Below are 18,982 nucleotides of genomic sequence, written 5' to 3' on the forward strand. Positions count from 1 at the left end.
TGTGTGTAATATCAAAATTTACTACGTATTCTTTTTATTATTATATGAACACAATCACGTGATAAAGTGCAAAAACACTTGAACAGGGTCCAGTGGTTAAAAGGTCCCAGGTTCAAATCCTCAAACACGTTTTTTTTTTAATTATTTTTGACCACGTGCTTTTATTATATTCCTAGAAAATAAATTATCAAATTTTTTACTTTGGCTCCTCACGATATCATCACCGTAAGCTAGTGGTGATCTATAAAAACCTCTATACATGCAAACTCGTGTGATACGCGTAGGAATCGAACCTTGGACCTTTCGCTCATAGGAGGATCACCACTATTTCGTCCGCTACGGTCGTGTTGTCATTACAGTATTCAAAATTTAACAAAGACAAGAATTAGTTTTACTATCTTACTTTGTAATAATTCATATGTACTGTAGATTACCACAGTACATAAGCAATAGACATTAGTCTATTTTATGAGTGATTGATTTTAAAAATGATTCCTTCCGCAAGAAAATTGATTGATTGATCGTAATGATAGCGGTACAACACTTCTCTTCATTGGCTATTTTGTATCGCTCGTCATAATAATATTTGCGTACATAAATAACGCCAATCTGTATTCGCAACAGTCGCTATGTGATCAGTCAAAATGATAACACTAATTTTTATTTTTGTGTGTTCAATTATATTAGTGTACTTATACCACACGAGAAATTTCAAATATTGGGAGTCAAGGGGCGTGAAGCATGAAAAACCAATCATATTTTTCGGGAACAATGTTAAAGGGTACCTCATGCAACAGTCGAAAACTCAAAGCGCAGCGGAAATGTATTGGAAATATCCTAAAGAGAAAGTCGTAGGGTTCTATCGAGCAGCCCAACCAGAGCTCATTATAAGAGACCCTATGATAGCGAAGAAAATAATGGTTTCAGACTTTGCAAACTTTATTTATAGAGGTTTCAATCCGAATAGGAAAGTAGTTGAACCATTATTGAATGGTCTTTTCAGTGCCGAAGGAGATTTATGGAGGATGCTTAGAACAAGAATGACTCCGGCGTTCACTAGTGCTAAATTGAAAGCAATGTTTCCTTTGATCATTGAAAGAGCAGAGAAATTACAAATGAGAACGTTAGAAGCGGCTAAATCTGGGGAAAGTATGGATTCAAGAGAACTAATGGCGAGATACACAACAGATTTCATTGGAGCTTGTGCTTTCGGTCTAGATTCAGATTCTCTTAGCGAAGAAGATTCAGATTTTAGAAAACTTGGCAAGAAAATATTCGATGCAGGTATCAAAGATTTCTTCATTAACTTACTAAAAGAGATGTATCCACATGCTTTCGGGTATCTCAAGTATTTTAAGAAAATTGAAGACGGTGCTAGAGAATTAGTCCATGAGATCAAAAGAGCAAGAGACTTCAAACCGTGTGGCAGAAATGACTTCTTAGATATGATGTTGGATATAGAAAACAAAGGAGCGGTAGAATTCGAGTCAGTTGAAAAGGTCTCATCAGATGGAATACCAGAAAGAGTAGAAATGAGTTTAACAGGAGATGTATTTATGGCTCAAATCATGGTGTTTTTTGCTGCCGGTTTTGAAACATCTTCAAATTCTACCAGTATGGCTTTACATCTTTTAGCTTACTATCCAGAAGAGCAAAGAAAAGTACAAGAAGACATAGACAAAGCTTTAGCTAAACACAATAATAAACTGAGTTACGATTCCATTAGAGATATGCTATACTTAGAGATGGCCTTCAAAGAAGCTATGCGAATTTTGCCAGCTCTTGGCTACGTTTCAAGATTATGTTCCAGGACGTACACGTTTGAAGATATAGATCTGACAATAGATAAGGAAGTGAAGGTTGTTATTCCCATTCAGGCCTATCATATGGATCCGAAATATTGGGATAGTCCTAATGAATTCAGGCCTGAGAGGTTCCTGCCAGAGAATTTGGAGAAAATCAAAGACGTGTACATGCCTTTTGGGAATGGGCCTCGAAATTGTATAGGTGAGTTTTGTTCTTATCATATAACTTTCCCGATATGTAGTAAATAGGAAAGGATTTTCATAGTTGAGGGTCGTTGTCATTAAGTGGAAAGAACTCTTGGCAATATATGAAATGGTTTACCTTCACCATGTCACACACAAGGTAATAGATTATCGATAAGAGTGTAGGTTTCCTCGCGATTTTTTCCTTCGCCTATAAAAGCAGTCGTATTGGTAAACACACTCATGTGAAATGAGTAGGATCCCTGGATTTCTCGATCACAATCTTCGACAATCCTAACCACTAGACCAACACTGCTTCAAACTATTTAAAGGAAAAGGTTGGATCCTTAGTACTTAAATACGATATAAATAATTATATACGTTTGTTACTTCTCTCAGAAATTACTGCAAAATTGTAAAAGCAAAATCTTTAAAGGTCTAATTTCTGAATAGATTATTTGATTTTGACATGTCGTAGTCATATTTTTTTTATATTCTGTACAATTTTCATGGTCTTCTTCATAGTCGTATTCCTCATGGCTAAGGGTCGTGGTCATTATTTGGAATGAAATACACACAACAACTTTCTTGGCACTATTAATGGGGTGGTTTGACATTGCCTTCTCCATTTCACGCACAAGTTAATAATAACCAATCAGTGTGCAGGTTTCCTCACGATGTTTTCCTTCACCGGAAGCAAGTGGTCGATGAAAACTACTGAGTGGTCGATGAAAACTACTAACTATATATGAGTCAGATTGGTATACAAACTCATGTGGCACGAGTATGGGATTCGAACCTGGGACTTTTCAATCCACAGGCGGGCGTCTTAACCATTACACCACCACCGCTTTTTTCATGGAATTAGTGGGTAATTCGTACAACAGTACCTACTCATTCCATGGCAATTTTCAATTATTATACCAGTCAGTCAGGTTTTGAATATTTTAGATCATAATTGACATGTACCCGCCTCTTCAGAAGAGCTAGAGGCAGGTCAACGTATAAATTTGACGTTGACCTCGGTACACAGTTTACAGTTTACTTCCAAATTGGAATAATTAAATACTATTCACTCTAAAACAAAGTCCTTTCCCGCGTCCACGTTGATTGCATTCTGAGCTGTGACATTAAATTTTGAAAATTTGGCTATGGTCAACCCTCTTTGGGGAAGCTATTGTTGCCTATCAACTGTTAAGGCATCTGTCCCTTAACCGCCTCGTACGAAATGCCAAATTATATATATATATATATATATATATATATATATATATATAATTAACCTATACTGACTCCTATACTTGCCTTAGTTTATTGATATTATTGATATCGTTCAAGCAGCCAATTATTTCAAATGTTTACATAATCTTATCAAAGTATTAGCTTATCACGTTTACAGACAGACAGATTAAAAAACAGTTATGTGTCGAAAAATTTTAATGAATGATAACAAAAAATAAACAACTAGGTACTTAGTGTAAAAAAAAATGGTTGCCTGTAAAGTCGGTTTTACGGGCGAAGATTTTACGTGACAACGTCTTTTTACGCGCGCGGCAGACCGATCATAGTTGAGTGGGAGAGAGACGCAAGGCATTCGGCGGGCCTCTCTCTCGTTCGGTGACTCATCGTAACGTTACCGGGCGTTACACTTTTTCATAAGTGACTCCCAGCCGCAACCTAATTTAAGACGTTGTCACGTCAAAAATACATAATCTTTCCTCTCTTTTCAGGAGCGCGACTCGGGCTCATGCAGTCATTGGCTGGCTTGGCCGCCATCTTGTCAAAGTTCACAGTGAAACCTGCGCCAGAGTCTAAAAGGTACCCCACAGTGGATCCGCTATCGGAAATCGTGCAAGGCGTTGTCGGTGGCCTTCCTTTATCATTTGACGAAAGAAAAACTACATACTTGAACTGATATGAATATTACATAAGATATCGTGTTGTGTAAATATATTATACTTACAACTAATAAATTTATACATTTATCAAAACTGTAAGTGGACTATGTGTACATAAAAGATATCAAAGAGAAAAAATTATGGGTAGTCTTTATAGAAAAACAATATTTAAAAAAAAAATTGTATGTCTCTATGTATGTATGTTTGTTCGCGCATCATGCAAATATTACTGAATGGAATTTGATGCGTCTCTCACTGCTGTATAACGGATGGTTTTACTTAAAATTTCAACGCGATGGATTGATTAGAACCGACGATATTGACAATAATAAGTCATGAGCGGACGTACAAAATAAACGTGGGCGAAGCCGCGGGCAAAAGCTACTAAATAATAAACAAGTAAAAAAATAAAATGGTTATGTAATAAGAAAATGTTGTTTCATTGAATCACAAATCAAAATTCGATTTCAAAAACTCGCACAAACGTTCTTAATACATTTATTTTTTTAATTTGATAACTTCAAATATTTGTTTATTAATTAACTAAAATAATTAAAAAGAAAAAAAATTGCACTATAGCCACGTGTGTACGTAAATGTGATGTATTTTCTTGTTCATAAAAATGGCGCGCAATTTAATACAAAAAGCAAAGTCACTGTTGTGACAACAGAACAAGGTAGTTAACACAAATTACTGGCCACAGAAATCCAAAAAAAAAGGAAAAATATTCAAAAAAAGAACAGCCCAATCTTCGTGGGACAGTTTACGAGGCGCCCTCTATCCCTTTATATCCCGTTCCTGATTGCGTACCGTCGGCAAATTAAATGGAATACGAGTTTATGTGGATCTCGTTATAAGTTGGAACGAATTTGTTTATTTGTTTTTGTAACTAGTACACACTAATGGGAATTTATTTCAGTTAACTTAATTCATTTGATTAAGGACTTTAGAGATTTATTCAAAGCCTAAACATATTGTACCTTTTTTCAGCTGCATCTTAAGTTTGAGTTGGAGAAAATTAAAAAAATATTTTCTTGACACTAACCACTCTACACAGGCATACCATGTCGTCTCTGCTTGGTCATCTGTATGTATAAAAGCGAAAAATACTCACTAACGTATCAAGAAATCTCGAAAACTTGTTCGATTGTGTTTTGCGTATATGCCTTTAGGCGACTTGTTTAAAATCTGACACAAGTGTTAGCAATAACACACTCGATATGATGTTGATGAGTATAAGATTTTTTAACTTTTCTCTCTTATCGAGTGAGCTGACACGGTGTCAGATTTTATTCAAGTCGCCTAAAGGCACCTCACATGACTTTTACGACTACTTACCGCCATCTAGTGGCAGGTAGTCGTATACACTTGACTTTTAGGACCATCAATTGTGATAAGACCTCCACATGAATTCCTTGGACATGGATTCAGTAATATTTTATTTGCTGAACCTTAATCTTTAAGGAATCGCTCCCGCACGGCCACCGAGCATCGCCAATATCCTGGCACGACGTTGCACTGGGATGTTTCGCCATAATTTTGGTCATAATTATCATGCCCGTTCTCCACTATCCCCAAACGGTTCGCGAAAAATTGGCGGATTCAGTATACATTGCTGGTTTTTCATTGCGGCAAATCATCATCATCATATCGAGTGTGTTATTGCTAACACTGCTGTCAGATTTTATCTAGTGGCAGGTAGTCGCATACACACTAGTGAACTAAACTGTCCACCAGTGTGCAGGTTTCCTCACGATGTTTTCCTTCACCGGAAGCAAGTGGTGGTCTATGAAAACTACTATACAGGGTTACTGGTATCTAACGCATAACCTTCCAAAGGCGCATGAGGTAGGTACATAGAGACTAACATCTTTTGTTCTACGACTTTTGTCTAAACGTAATAAATACAAAAATTTACCTTTTTTTTTTTAGTTTTAATGTCGTTTCTATAAAACGTTAACTCTATGTTCGATTCCGCTACATAACACTACTGTACTTTCTCGCGTTGGTTGGCTATTATATAGAGTTAAGATACGTAGAATATCAATTTAGATTGAATTTTTTTAAATGAAAAAAAAAAACTACGAATCATAAAAATCGTAGAATAAAAGTTGCTTGTTTTGATGTACCCAATTAGTCTTTAGGAGGTTTTGCGTTTGATACCAGTAACCCTGTATATGAGTCAGATTGGTATATGGCACGAGTAGGATACGAACCTGAGACCTTTCGATTCACAGGCGGACGTCTTAACCACTACACCACAGACTACGCAATGCGTTAATGGGATTATGAGATACTTAGTTCACATGTATAGATTTGTTATAAGGTTACGTAATTATAATTAAACTATACCAGCCAAAAAATGCAGGAAATGTAGCTATTCAGTTATAATGACAGTGATCACAAGACATATTCTAATAACGTGAGACGTGATTACAAAATAACCCATTAAAAAAATTCATTCATAATAAACTATTTTTGTAAGTTCTCATAATGAGCAGGCTATGGCGTTTTGAGATGAACCAAGCCATAAGCGATAGCGAGTCTAGTTATCTACTTCCAATTCATATAAAATATACATAATATAAACAAATAAACTGTTAAATAAATATAATAGTAAACATGAATAAATACAAGCTGGTGTTATTTAAAAAAAAACCTACAACTACTACTAGAAACAAATATATAAATATATGTTTTAAATCGACTGATTCTTTGTATTTTTTAAAATCGTCTAGAAATTACATGCGAAGGTAGATGTTATAATCCTTTATAGTTTTAGTGGGAGGTCGTATATTAGCAGTAAAATCCTATATTCTGAGGTCGAAGTACGTGTTTGCATTTCAATTCTCACTATCGAATCGATTCGGATTGAGACGCAGCGAACCAATCACATTGCGGTGTGGTTGTCGTTGCGTCACAATGGCGTACTGTGATTGGTTAGTTGCGTCTCTCTTCGAATCGAAAATGTAAATCGCAAAGTAGCGCTACGCACACCGTTCGCTCATCAATTGCCCCGTCGTCGGCGATTACAATAATTCATAGTGTTTACCGACTATCGACTCTAATCCACAATATATCATACAATGTTCACGTTCGTTACCGACGCCATTAATCGTGTCTTTACAAACATTTCCATTGGATTTAGTCTTGATTACCAGCCTTACTGAAATGATGCATTATAAAAGAAACTTCCTACCAAGTATTAATGTAAATTATCTACTGTCAGAGACAAAAAAATATTTATTTGCAAAAACATTAATTCAGTGTCCATAAAACAGATATGGCAGGACAATAAGCGAGCTGTGGTTATTTATAAAGCTTGACATATATATAATAGTATCTAGATTAAACCGACTATTCGAAACATTTTAATCCCAATCTAAATTTACTTCCCTTTAATCCCTATTGAAAGATACCTTAACAAAATTGAATGAAACAATCCATATTCAACCATGTTAATCTAAATATTCATAACACATGAATCCCTTATCTCTCCAGCTCAGTCAGGGTTGGCACATCGTTATATAATCTGTAGCCAGGGGGTCAGGTGTCGTAAAAATGGCCGACGTAATCGCGAACCCTATCCGAGCTACACCTATGATTATTGTGAGTGAAATTACTTAGTTGGTCAGTTTTGTGGTACAAGATATGAAATTTAGCGGGTTGTAAAGATTTTCTTACGAAACCTTTTTTCAACATGAATAAGAATTACTCTTCTCAATGTATAGATGCAAATTTTATGATTAAATACAAATACGATGATCAAATATATTGAGAATGGCGGAAAACCACACAAAACATTGCGTCAGAGAAAGTACGCCTGTTGAAGGACGAAAAATATAGGAATGAAAGAATTGAAATGAAATTAAGTGACATGGCAAATGACAGCTAAATAGAAGAAGTTCACTTACTGAGACCCTACATAAGTGACGACGTCGGTGGCGCAGTGGTAAAGTGCTTGCCTCTGAAGCAGAGAGGTCCCCGGTTCGATCACCGGTCGGGTAATGATGGAAAATCATCTTTTTCTGATTTTACTTTGGGTCTAGCTCAATCTGTGTGATTTGTCCTAATATATTTATTTATTAAGTGGGAAAAATTCAAGAAAAATAATAAACACTATAATATATAAGGAAGGAAAATTGCTGACAATATAGATGCATTTTCAACTGCATCAAACATAATATTCAAATGTTATAAAATGTGTTGGCCTGTGGTCTTTACTGACCCTTAATAAATTGGTTATTATATTTATTAACTAGCTTTGACTGCGGCTTCTTCCACGGGAATTTCCCACGTGAACAATTAATTTTCCAGGATGAAACCTTATGTCCATTTTTATACTTTAAAACACGTGTGTGCAATATCAACAAGATTGGTTGAGTAGATAAAGCGTGAAGAGCTTACAAACACAAACAAACTTACTTTCGCTTTTATAATATTAGTAAGGATTAGGATTAACTAACTAACTGCATATTATTTTTGTGTAGAAGTACAGTCAACCCACCCAAATACATTGCAAACTCGCCGCTGTTAGTTACCATAGAGGTTCATACAGGGTAACTTGATGTGCTGTTGACTGTACATGATTTTACCGCGACCAGTTTATACCTTAAACCACACAGATTTGGTGGCTTTTACAAGATTGAATGTTATTACTATGATTTCACCGACACACCTCTCTCTCGCACCCACCCTGGTTAATATAATAACAGAGGTACGAAAAACCACAATTTTTCGTGAATTACTAGAAGATTATATAGGCGTGAATCCGCCAGTTTGACTCGTAATTTCTCAACGTGTTAACTCCGTATTGGATGTGAAGTTTATAGATAATGCCAGTAGAGTGAAGAGAAAATATTATGAAATACTTGAATGGAATAAATCCGTTCGTGGGTTAAGTTCGCGCTTGCTTTAAGTTACTTTTGAACTGATATAAGTTACTTTTGAGCTGTTTACTATGTGCAATAAAGTTATATCAAACATAAACAAATGAAATCAAATATTGGTTGCCAGATGGTATGCAAAATTGCAAACACCCCGGCGCATGGACACCGGGCTAATTATAAACACTAACTGCGCCCCGGGGCTTCGCTCCCGTACTAATTTCGGGATAGAAGTACTCTATGTGTTATTCCAGGTTATATTCTAACCGTGTACCAAATTTCATAACAATCCGTCCAGTAAATTTTGCGTGAAATAGTAACAAACTTACATCCTCACAAACCTATAATATTAGTAGAATAGGATGTCTTGTCTTTAGTACTCTGTTCACTCATCCTCGTGTGTTACTGGCTACATTCAGAGCTGAGGCGTTCCGAAGCCCAGCATTCGCGTAAAAAATAAATTTTGGTAATTTGTCTATTCTTCAACAATCGGATGCAGGCAGGCGCTTGACGTCCACCCTCTTTGGGAGACATGTCATCTAGGCCATTATCCCACGAACTGACCCAAACACAAGCGACACTCGTTGATAACTCTTTATTTTTATTATAATAGTTATAGTAGGGTGTTTACGACCAAGGGCGTCGCCAAGGTAGGGCAGCACAAGGGGCGGTGCCCCATCCCCTTAAATAAAAAAAATGTATTCAAAATAAAGAAACAGACAAATAATGTCCAAAATATGTATCTCTCTTTTTGTTTGTATATCGCGTCAATGTTTTGTCCGCCATTCCTGGTTTACGTGCTACGTTGGAAATTTTTGAAGCGTTCATCGTCATATCGAGTGTGTTATTGCTAACACTGGTGTCGGATTTTACTCAAGTCGCCTATAGGCATCTGACATGACTTTTACGACCACTTACCTCCATCTAGTGGCAGGTAGCCGCATACACACTAGGGAATGAAACTGTCAACCAGTGTGCAGGTTTCCTCACGATGTTTTCCTTCACCGGAAGTAAGTGGTGGTCTATGAAAACTACTATATATGAGTTAGATTGGTATACAAACTCATATGGCACGAGTAGGATACAAACCTGAGACCTTTCGATCCACAGGCGGGCGTCTTAACCATTACACCATCACCGCTTCAAACATTGAAATCATGTGTTCACTTTACCTACAATTCCTTTGATTCCCAATCCATATATCAACTGCCCTACCTATTCCACCGGCTGGCGACGCTCTTGTTTATGACAGTAATTGACATGAACGGTTATGGGTGAAGCGGTTACTGGCAAATTGCCGTAACCTACGCAATACCTACCATGCTGATAATAGTTATCAATGTATCAATCACTATTTACGTGATCATCAATACATATAATTAAACAGTAGAAAAAATTAAATGTACATTGAATAAATTTACATAAAAACAAATTTAGGCGATAGAGACATAGTAACAGAGTAAGAATTTGAAAAAAAAATATGTCTGTTTGTCTGCATGTCTGTATGCCTGTTTGTCTGTTTGTACACTCTAATCTTCCGACAGAAGACTGCTGTCCGATGCTACTGTTAGAAACAACTGGACAGATAGATTTGAATGAAACTTTTTTGTGATATAGCTATTAAGCCTGGGCAACATATTATAGGGTATAAATAATTTTGAAAATTGGAACACCAGATGATGTTACAGCTAAACTATAGGAAATATAGAAATGACGACTTAACAAAAGTTGTTCAGCTTAATGAGCATTTCCTGTTGATGTATAAAAATCGAAGATCTGGAACGCTTGAAGAAGGTGAAGGAAGGAAAGGAATGGTCCAGCTAAACTATAGGAAATATGGTTTTTCAGTCTAATGAGCATCTTCTGTATGTGTAGGAATCCTTACGCTTTGTTTGTACAAATTCATTTCTCTAATAATTTTGTTTCCTTACCAAAATTGTTCGGCCCCGCAAACGAAGTCGCGGGCATCTTGTCATTAATAATACTAATATTATAATTAAATAAATGTGTACAACCTTTCGGTTCCCGTGCGAACAGATTGCGATTCTCTTGTTGTTGAATTGTTTCTATTATCTCCAGGATATCCAGTACGGTAGTATGTAAGTATGTTACTCTTTTTTATTATTTTTTCCGCGGGTAGCCTAGCTAGTATCCTAACGAATATATACTTTTTTTCATTTATTTTGGCACATAACAGTCATTATACAGGATACTAGCTTTTGCCCGAAAGCACAAATTTTCAACTCGCTAACTTCAACGGTGTAGAACTTTCTTATAAAAGATTTTCACCCCTTTCATCTCCTGCGGGGTGGAATTTCCAAAAATCCTCTCTTAGTGCTCACCTACGCTCCCCAGGGAACCTACATGCCAAATTTCAGCTTCCTACGCCCAGTAGTTTCGGCTGGACGTTGTCTGTCAGTCAGTCAGTCAGTCAGTCAGTCAGTCAGTCAGTCAGTCAGTCAGTCACTCAGTAACGCAAGAGTTTTATAGATATAGACCAAACAAATTTTAAGTACTAGACAAAAACAGTGCCGAATCTTATTTAAATTATACATAGTTAACATGGAATAGTGTTGACAAACTTTACCAACTTACTAAAAATAAAAAGATTAAGTATAAAGTATGGTTGTTTGTTACCTCTTCACGCTCTATCTACTCAACCAATCTTCTTGAAATTTTGCATACAGGTAGTCGTCATCGCGGAAAAAATACTGTTTCCGTGGGAAAATCACGCGGGCAAAGCTGCGGGCAAAAGCTAGTTTTATTATATAAACAAAAAAAAACTACGTCAACTTTGAATATGAATCAAGTTTTCATATAAAGAACATTATCTGAATGACGAATTAAATAGAGCTTGAATTTTAGTGATTGGGTAAACAGTTATTAAAGGCAAAATACACCCATAAATAATAATTTTCGAGAATAATTCCACATGAAAACGTCTAAACTTTACACCTCAGTGGACTTGAACGCATGTTAAGGACTACGGATGGACAGACAAACACACAAATAGATTACATATCATACACTAATCCGACATACTAAGAGTATCTCACTAATATTTGAATAATCCTTATCCTTATATAAATGATATTATAAAACAAAGTTCTCAGCCGCGTCCGTCTGTCTGTTCGCGATAAACTCAAAAACTACTGAATTTTTTTACGCTGTTGCTGTGAACGCAGCGTCACAGCCCCGTATGCAACAGGTGAAAAGAAAGAATGAGAGAGAGAAGCAAATACGATATCGACCTCGATGGCGCAAAGGTAAAGTGCTTGCCTCTGAACTAAGAGGTCTCGGGTGCGATCCCTGGTCGGGTCATGATGGAAAATGATCTTTTTCTGATTGGCCCGGGTCTTGGATGTTTATCTATTTATGTATTTGTTATAAAATATAGTATCGTTGAGTTAGTATCCCATAACACAAGTCTCGAACTTACTTTGGGGCTAGCTTAATCTGTATGATTTGTCCTATATATATATACCTTTGCACTGCGATGCACTTTGCGCATGCTATGCACTCGTATATCATTCTTATATGTCCCATATTTTATTTATACTTTCTTCTAATAAGTTCTGTTTTTTTTTTCTGTTTTATGTAGTCGTGTATTTAACCCCCGACGCAAAAAGAGGGGTGTGCACGTGGCACCGTATTACATTAACGATTGAACAGATTTGGATGCGGTTTCTTTTATTTGATAGCTAATTTTTATGCGGTAGTTCTTAGATATCTTTGATCAAAATCGGTTCAGCCGTTCAAAAGTTGTAGCGAAATGAATATTGAAAGGATTTTTCAATTTGTCTATACAAATAAACTTGTATATTTTGACTACAAACGTTAATTATTCTATATCTATCTGTATGTTCGTCTGTGTCGACAACCGTTCGGAAAGCCTTCACCGCAACCATTAAGGTGGGTCACAAACATTTGTCTTTCAAATGAACTTACAGAACACAATGTACTAAGGTCTCTGGGAAGATCCTTTGATAATTCGAGCTTCAAGCACATCAAGTTACTCTGCATGGACCTGTATGGAGCGGTAATAGTGGCGAGTTTGCAATGAATTTGTGTAGGTTTATGTGCTGTTGACTGTACATATCTTCGGTTTTTATGCAAATTTGCAATTTGCTTCTCAATATCGAATCTTTTCAGAGGAGCCCAATCTAATGGCACAGTGGTCGGCGCGCTCGGCCTGTGATAGTGGCGGTTAAGTCACTCTCACAATGGTCGGTCATTGGATGGGTGACCACAAATGTATTATCTTGAGCTCCTTCGTGCTTCGGAAGGCACGTTAAGCCGTTGGTCCCGGTTGTGTTTGCAGTCGGTAAAAGCTGTCAATCTGCAATGGGCCCGCGTGGTGGGTCATGGCTCATACTCCATCCGTAAGGAAGGCCAGTGTCGACGACAGCAGTGGGGACGTTTAAATAGCTGTTGATAGTCATCATCATAATATCGAGTGTGTTATTGCTAACACTGGTGTCAGATTTTATTCTAGTCGCCTAAAGCCATCTGACATGACTTTTACGACTTACCGCCATCTAGTGGCAGGTAGTCGCATACACACTAGTGAACTAAAATGTCCACCAGTGTGCAGGTTTCCTCACGATGTTTTCCTTCACCGGAAGCAAGTGGTGGTCTATGAAAACTACTATATATGAGTCAGATTGGTATGCAAACTCATGTGGCACGAGTAGGATACGAACCTGAGGCCTTTCGATCCACAGGCGAGCGTCTTAACAATTACACCACAACCATTTCGATAACGATGATAATCGAATCTTTTCGCTGCGTGACCTCTCTCGCAGCTTCGCATGTTATCGGTTGTTCTCATGGCTGTGAAGCCGCGAAGCCCGTGGTCAGCGTAAAAATAACCTTACACTTTTGAAAATTCAGTGGTGATTTTACATCCTGCCGCCTGTTTGGAGTCTGAAACGGTACTCCGACAATTGCTTCGTCTACGAACGTTTCGTCGACAGAATGTTTCGACATCGGGCGTTTGAACTACAAAACCCTTCAACTACGAACGATTCGTCGACAGAATATCTCCTCTATTTTGTCGGAGAATCGTTCGTAGGCTACAGGTTTCGCGGCGTCATAGCCCCGAATGAATTAAGAGAGAGAACGACCTTTTGACGACCTCGGTGGCGCAGTGGTAATAGGCTTGCCTCAGAACCCAGAGGTCCCGGGTTCTATCCCCGGTCGGGTCATGATGGAAAATGATCTTTTACTGATTGGCCCGGGTCTTGGATGTTTATGTATATATGTATTTGTTATAAAATATAGTATCGTTGAGTTAGTATCCCATAACACAAGTCTCGAACTTTCTTAGGGGCTAGCTCAATCTGTGTGATTTGCCCTAATATATTTATTTATTTCTTTAGAGAAGTAATTAGCCATAAAATCGGGAAACAATCGGTACAGCCATAAACTGAAATCATTTCCATAACAATTCCAAACGCTTTAAAATAATTGCATGTTTCAATTAAGGCAGGATTTCATTAAACGGATTTGTAAACAATTATTTTTGTTTAGCACCTTCCGAATTACGGACCCAAGGAAAATTAATTCTAAGAACAAATAGAAAGGGAATTTCTCTAATGGCGCCTACCTAAATGTTTCACAATAAAAACCTTAAGCTATCCGGTCTGACAAGTGAAAACAAACTCTAATTACAGGACGTTAACGTCCATGGTTGCAATCTGTTTCGTTCGCTTGTGTTCGAATTCTTTTTGGCCAGTTAGAAGCAATCTAATCAGACACGCCAAAATAAACCTTCGATACATAACGCCAAAATCTAATTTCCCAATCCCTTTCAGTCCTTTTATATTATTCCTTTAGTTCCATAACGTTAAAAATATAATAAATTGTTGACGTGAAATATGCTTTATAGGGGAATAAATAAAGTGTGTTTTTGTCTGGTTTGTTATTGTTATAGGTCGTTTTGGGTTATGTTGGTAGAATCCAGATGCGGGTAGATGCGAAACGCATACTAATGTTGCTAAGTTGGTAACATTTCGTATAATGTGGAGTGGTATTTTGCCCTAACAATGAGGAAAGGGTCGTTTCCTTATTCTGTGGTATATTTTATTAATTTACTTGACTTACCCATGATTAATTAATCGATTCTCTTTTCTATATACTATTATTATAAAGAGGTAAGCGTTTGTGAGTGTGTATGTTTGAAGCGGGGCTTCGCTCCCGTGGGAATTTTGAGATACAATATAGCCTATAGCAATCTTGGATAATGTACCTTTATGACGATGAAAAAATTTTTGAAATCGGTTCGGTAGTTTCGGAGATTACCCGCCTCAAACATACAAACTCACAAACGCTTACCTCTTTATATAATAGTACTTATATAAATTTTAAACAAATATGACATCTTAGGAGAGGTAATAGTACATGAATAGCTAATTCGTTTGTCGTGCAATTGGAGCAGATATTAATTAATTCTTCGAATCTCAACTTCAAAATATTTACTGGTTCTCTACGGAACCTTTAAGGTACAATTCCGAATTCGGCTATTAATGGATCACACCTGATTTTGCAATCAAATAGTACATAATTTTATCTCATAATTCCCACAAAACCAGACTTTAATGGAGGAGATTTGACGACCTCGGTGGCGCAGTTGTAAAGTGCTTGCCTCAGAAGTTTCCCCGGGTGTCCGAGTGGTCCCGGTTCGATCCCCGGTCGGGTCATGATGGAAAATGATCTTTTTCTGATTGGCCCGGGTCTTTGATGTTTATCTATATATGTATTTGTTATAAAATATAGTATCGTTGAGTCAGTATGCCATAACACAAATCTCGAACTTACTTAGGGGCTAGCTCAATCTGTGTGATTTGTCCTAATATATTTATTTAATTATTTATAGATAACACTTATAGTATATTTCTTTGTAGATAAAGCTGTTGATTCAAATCAAATACTGTAATAAATAAACCATGGTTAATTCAAATGGGCGTTTCGAGAATACGCCGAAAGTGAATGAAATGAACCATTTAAAGTCATTCATTCACACGCCTACTCTGTTAAGTGATAGCTATTCTATGATAAGAGTGAAGATTGTACACATAGAATATAGCTGAGTATAGCCAAGCATTTAATAGTTCAGATAATGTCGATGTTTTGAGGAAATAATTCTATTTTATTTTTCCGTCTTCGCCCGAGTAAAACCATTATAAATTATATTGCATAAACCTTCCTCATAAATCATACTATCTATTTAAAAAGCCCGCATCAAAATCAAATCTAAGCATACATAGGGACAGACAGCGAGAGTCGAGTGTTTTATATTACGTGTATGTAGTGATATAAATCATGCACTTTCATTCTAGAAAAATAACTTTTCCCGTTAGAAATTCACGAAATATATCATCGCACATGATACTCCTTCAATACCCAATCAAATCTAATAAATTAATAGCTAAACCCGAGATATTTTCATGAAATATAATAGCTTCAATATTATAGCTTTTGCTGTTCGCAAACCTAACACAGATATCATCTCCGCCCACAGCTCCTCCGAAACCCAATCAATGCTAGCTATAACCAGACGGACAAACAGATAGGGAAATTGATTATATAGGTAGTAAGTAATTTAGTTGTTTGACATAACGATTTTATTTTAACAAAATTTTGTGTTGTTTTTGACATCTTAATAAATGGATTTTGAATTTGGCCCGTTGTGTTTGTTTCGGTTAGTCAATAAGTAATTCAGTTAACACTTTGGGTTATTGTATATTCGTCACAAAGGTAATTCGTCACGAAAAATTGTATGTGTAAATTTGTCACACTTATAATTTTCTAATAAATTTTGATTATTGTAAATTCGTCACATCGTTATTTTCAGTACAGACAGCGGAAAACAATCAAACAATAAATAGAATAAAAAAGTTATTTATTTTTAATCAACATCATCAGTTTCAACAGTAGTTCTCAAGTAGTAGACTTGCCCACATTATAATTATAAATAAAAAAGATAATTCAATCACAGTTATCATCGTCATGTCTTTAAATGTTACCTTAGTACTTACTACCTGTAAGTACTTTCTTAATTTAAGATTTATTTTCTCTCATTCCAAGCGCTCATCATCTTTCGTAAGCTCATAAGTTTGCTTGCTATCGCTACTTCATGCAAAAAGTATGTAAAATGTGAAATTGTGACGAATTTACAGTAACCCTTACCTACCTATTAAAAATTAACACATTTTTTTAATACATGTGACGAATTTACTTTGAATGTATGGAGAGTACAAAAACGTGACGAATTAACTTTCTGACGAATATACAATAACCCCACACTTTAAATCGGTCGACTGCACAATAAGTCTCTAATATGAAACAGACCCTTGGGTTAATAGAACTGAAAACGTATATCCTCTCTGTGTCTAGTGTACTACTAATATTATAAATGCGAAAGTTTGTGCGGTATGTATGTGTGTATATTTGTTACTCTTTCACGTCTCAACTCACTGCAACTGGATAGATTGTTTTTAAATTTGGTACACGGGTAGAATATAACCTGGAATAACACATGGCGAAATTCCTATGGGAGCGAAGCCCCGGGGCGCAGCTAGTACTTTATAACATATGTAACAGTTACTATACTTAGCTTAGAATAGTTAAGTACAGTACTACCACGTTTATAAGTTACATCGGCAATATTCGACGGCGCAGAATAGCGCGTCCTACCGCCGAATCAAACCGAATACAAACTCAATAAAATAACGACCATATTACTAAGACATAAGTCTTAAAATCCAAAAAAAATCTATGATTCGTGCGTACGACGCGACGGCGCGGACTCCAGACATGGCGCGTACGCGTCAGCTAATAGCGGACAGCTCTGTTCGCGGGTAAACAAACATGGCGCGCTCTGATTAGCTAAAATATTTTCGCGCCGTACAAAAATTAGACTTCTGCGCAGGTACATCGGTGTAACTTATAAAAGTGGTAGACCTGTAATTATGCTGTAAATTATACCGTACTTATATTATATATTTTCATACTTTCTTAACCTAACTTTCACCCCCAATACAGTAGTTTGGGGGTTGATTTTTGAAAAAATAGTACGCTGTGGTTGAACGTTGCTCTTCAACTACATGCATACCAAATTTCATCGATATCGGTCCAGCGGTTTTGCCGTTAGAGCGGAACAGACAAATTACTAAAATGGGGGGTGAAAGTTTGTATGAAAATCGTCTGTTCCGCTTTCGCAGATAAATTAGCGCGGGCAAAGCCGCGGCCAAGAGCTAGTATTTTATAAAGATAGGTAGGTAGGTAGGTACGACTTTATTTTTCTGAATTTACGATAGCATCCAATTTATTTTTACGTTTAGCTCAACTAGCTTATCTTCTTCATAGTCGTATTCCTCATAGCTGAGGGTTGAGGTCATTACGTGGAATGAATCACACACAACAACTTTCTTGGCATTATTAATGGAGTGGTTTGCCATTGCCTTCTCCATTTCACACACAAGTTAATAATAATCAACCAGTTGTGCAGGTTTCCTCACGATGTTTTCCTTCACCGGAAGCAAGTGGTGGTCGATGAAAACTACTATATATGAGTCAGATTTGTATACAAACTAATGTGGCACGAGTAGGATTCGAACCTTTCCATCCACAGGCGGGCGTCTTAACCATTACACCACCACCGCTTCAACTAGCTTATACCTACCACTTCAATTTTATTTACATTATTCCGATTTCCAACGCAACCGGCAACTTATTTATAAATATTTACTGAATATGACCTACATACAATCTCTTTGACGTTTTTCACCTTACCCTTTCTGAGAAAGCATTCAAAGGAATTCCGACTATATTATACAGGGCGTAAAATAGATTTTTCTTTGTACGGCATTTGAGTTAAACCTTTTTTCTTTTGGAAAGTAAATGGGGATTTTTTTTCATGATTGATCACGTACTATTTAATGCTGGCCTTAAACATAATTGCGTGGAAAATATATGGACCATTTCGGATCGGACTTTTGTATATTTTTGGTTATTTTATGATAATGTTTTTTCTTGAAAACGCAAAATCCAAAAAGGAGGGTTATGTTACGATGTTTTCCGCCCCTGATAATAATACCATTATAAGTTCTTCAGTGTATAACTTAAGAGGCGACTTAAGGATAATAAAAGTCGTGACAATTTGTCATTGTCATTACAGAATGTTATGATACGACGGGATCCCTTATTA

General features: G+C 36.6%; 2 protein-coding genes across 12 annotated transcripts in view; one reads left to right on the plus strand and one right to left on the minus strand.

Annotated features, from left to right (window-relative positions):
- Positions 1-18,982, minus strand: part of LOC128680802 (protein madd-4-like) — a 328,414-nt gene that overhangs the window by 206,836 nt on the left and 102,596 nt on the right. The window lies entirely within an intron of this gene.
- LOC128680806 (cytochrome P450 6B2-like) lies at positions 605-4,318 on the plus strand. Its single transcript, XM_053764235.2, has 2 exons — positions 605-2,007; positions 3,719-4,318. Exons 1-2 carry the CDS (start codon positions 645-647, stop codon positions 3,901-3,903), a joined length of 1,548 nt encoding a protein of 515 aa, XP_053620210.1. The 5' UTR covers positions 605-644; the 3' UTR covers positions 3,904-4,318.

This window comes from Plodia interpunctella, chromosome 25 (assembly GCF_027563975.2).
Source record: "Plodia interpunctella isolate USDA-ARS_2022_Savannah chromosome 25, ilPloInte3.2, whole genome shotgun sequence".
Classification (NCBI taxonomy): Eukaryota; Metazoa; Arthropoda; class Insecta; order Lepidoptera; family Pyralidae; genus Plodia; species Plodia interpunctella.

What these genes read in the sequence shown, in the direction of transcription:
- LOC128680806 (XM_053764235.2), top strand. Translation starts at nt 645, where the DNA reads ATGATAACACTAATTTTTATTTTTGTGTGTTCAATTATATTAGTGTAC. An exon ending in TGGGCCTCGAAATTGTATAG is followed by an intron (nt 2,008 to 3,718) that starts GTGAGTTTTGTT and finishes CTCTCTTTTCAG; the next exon opens with GAGCGCGACTCGGGCTCATG.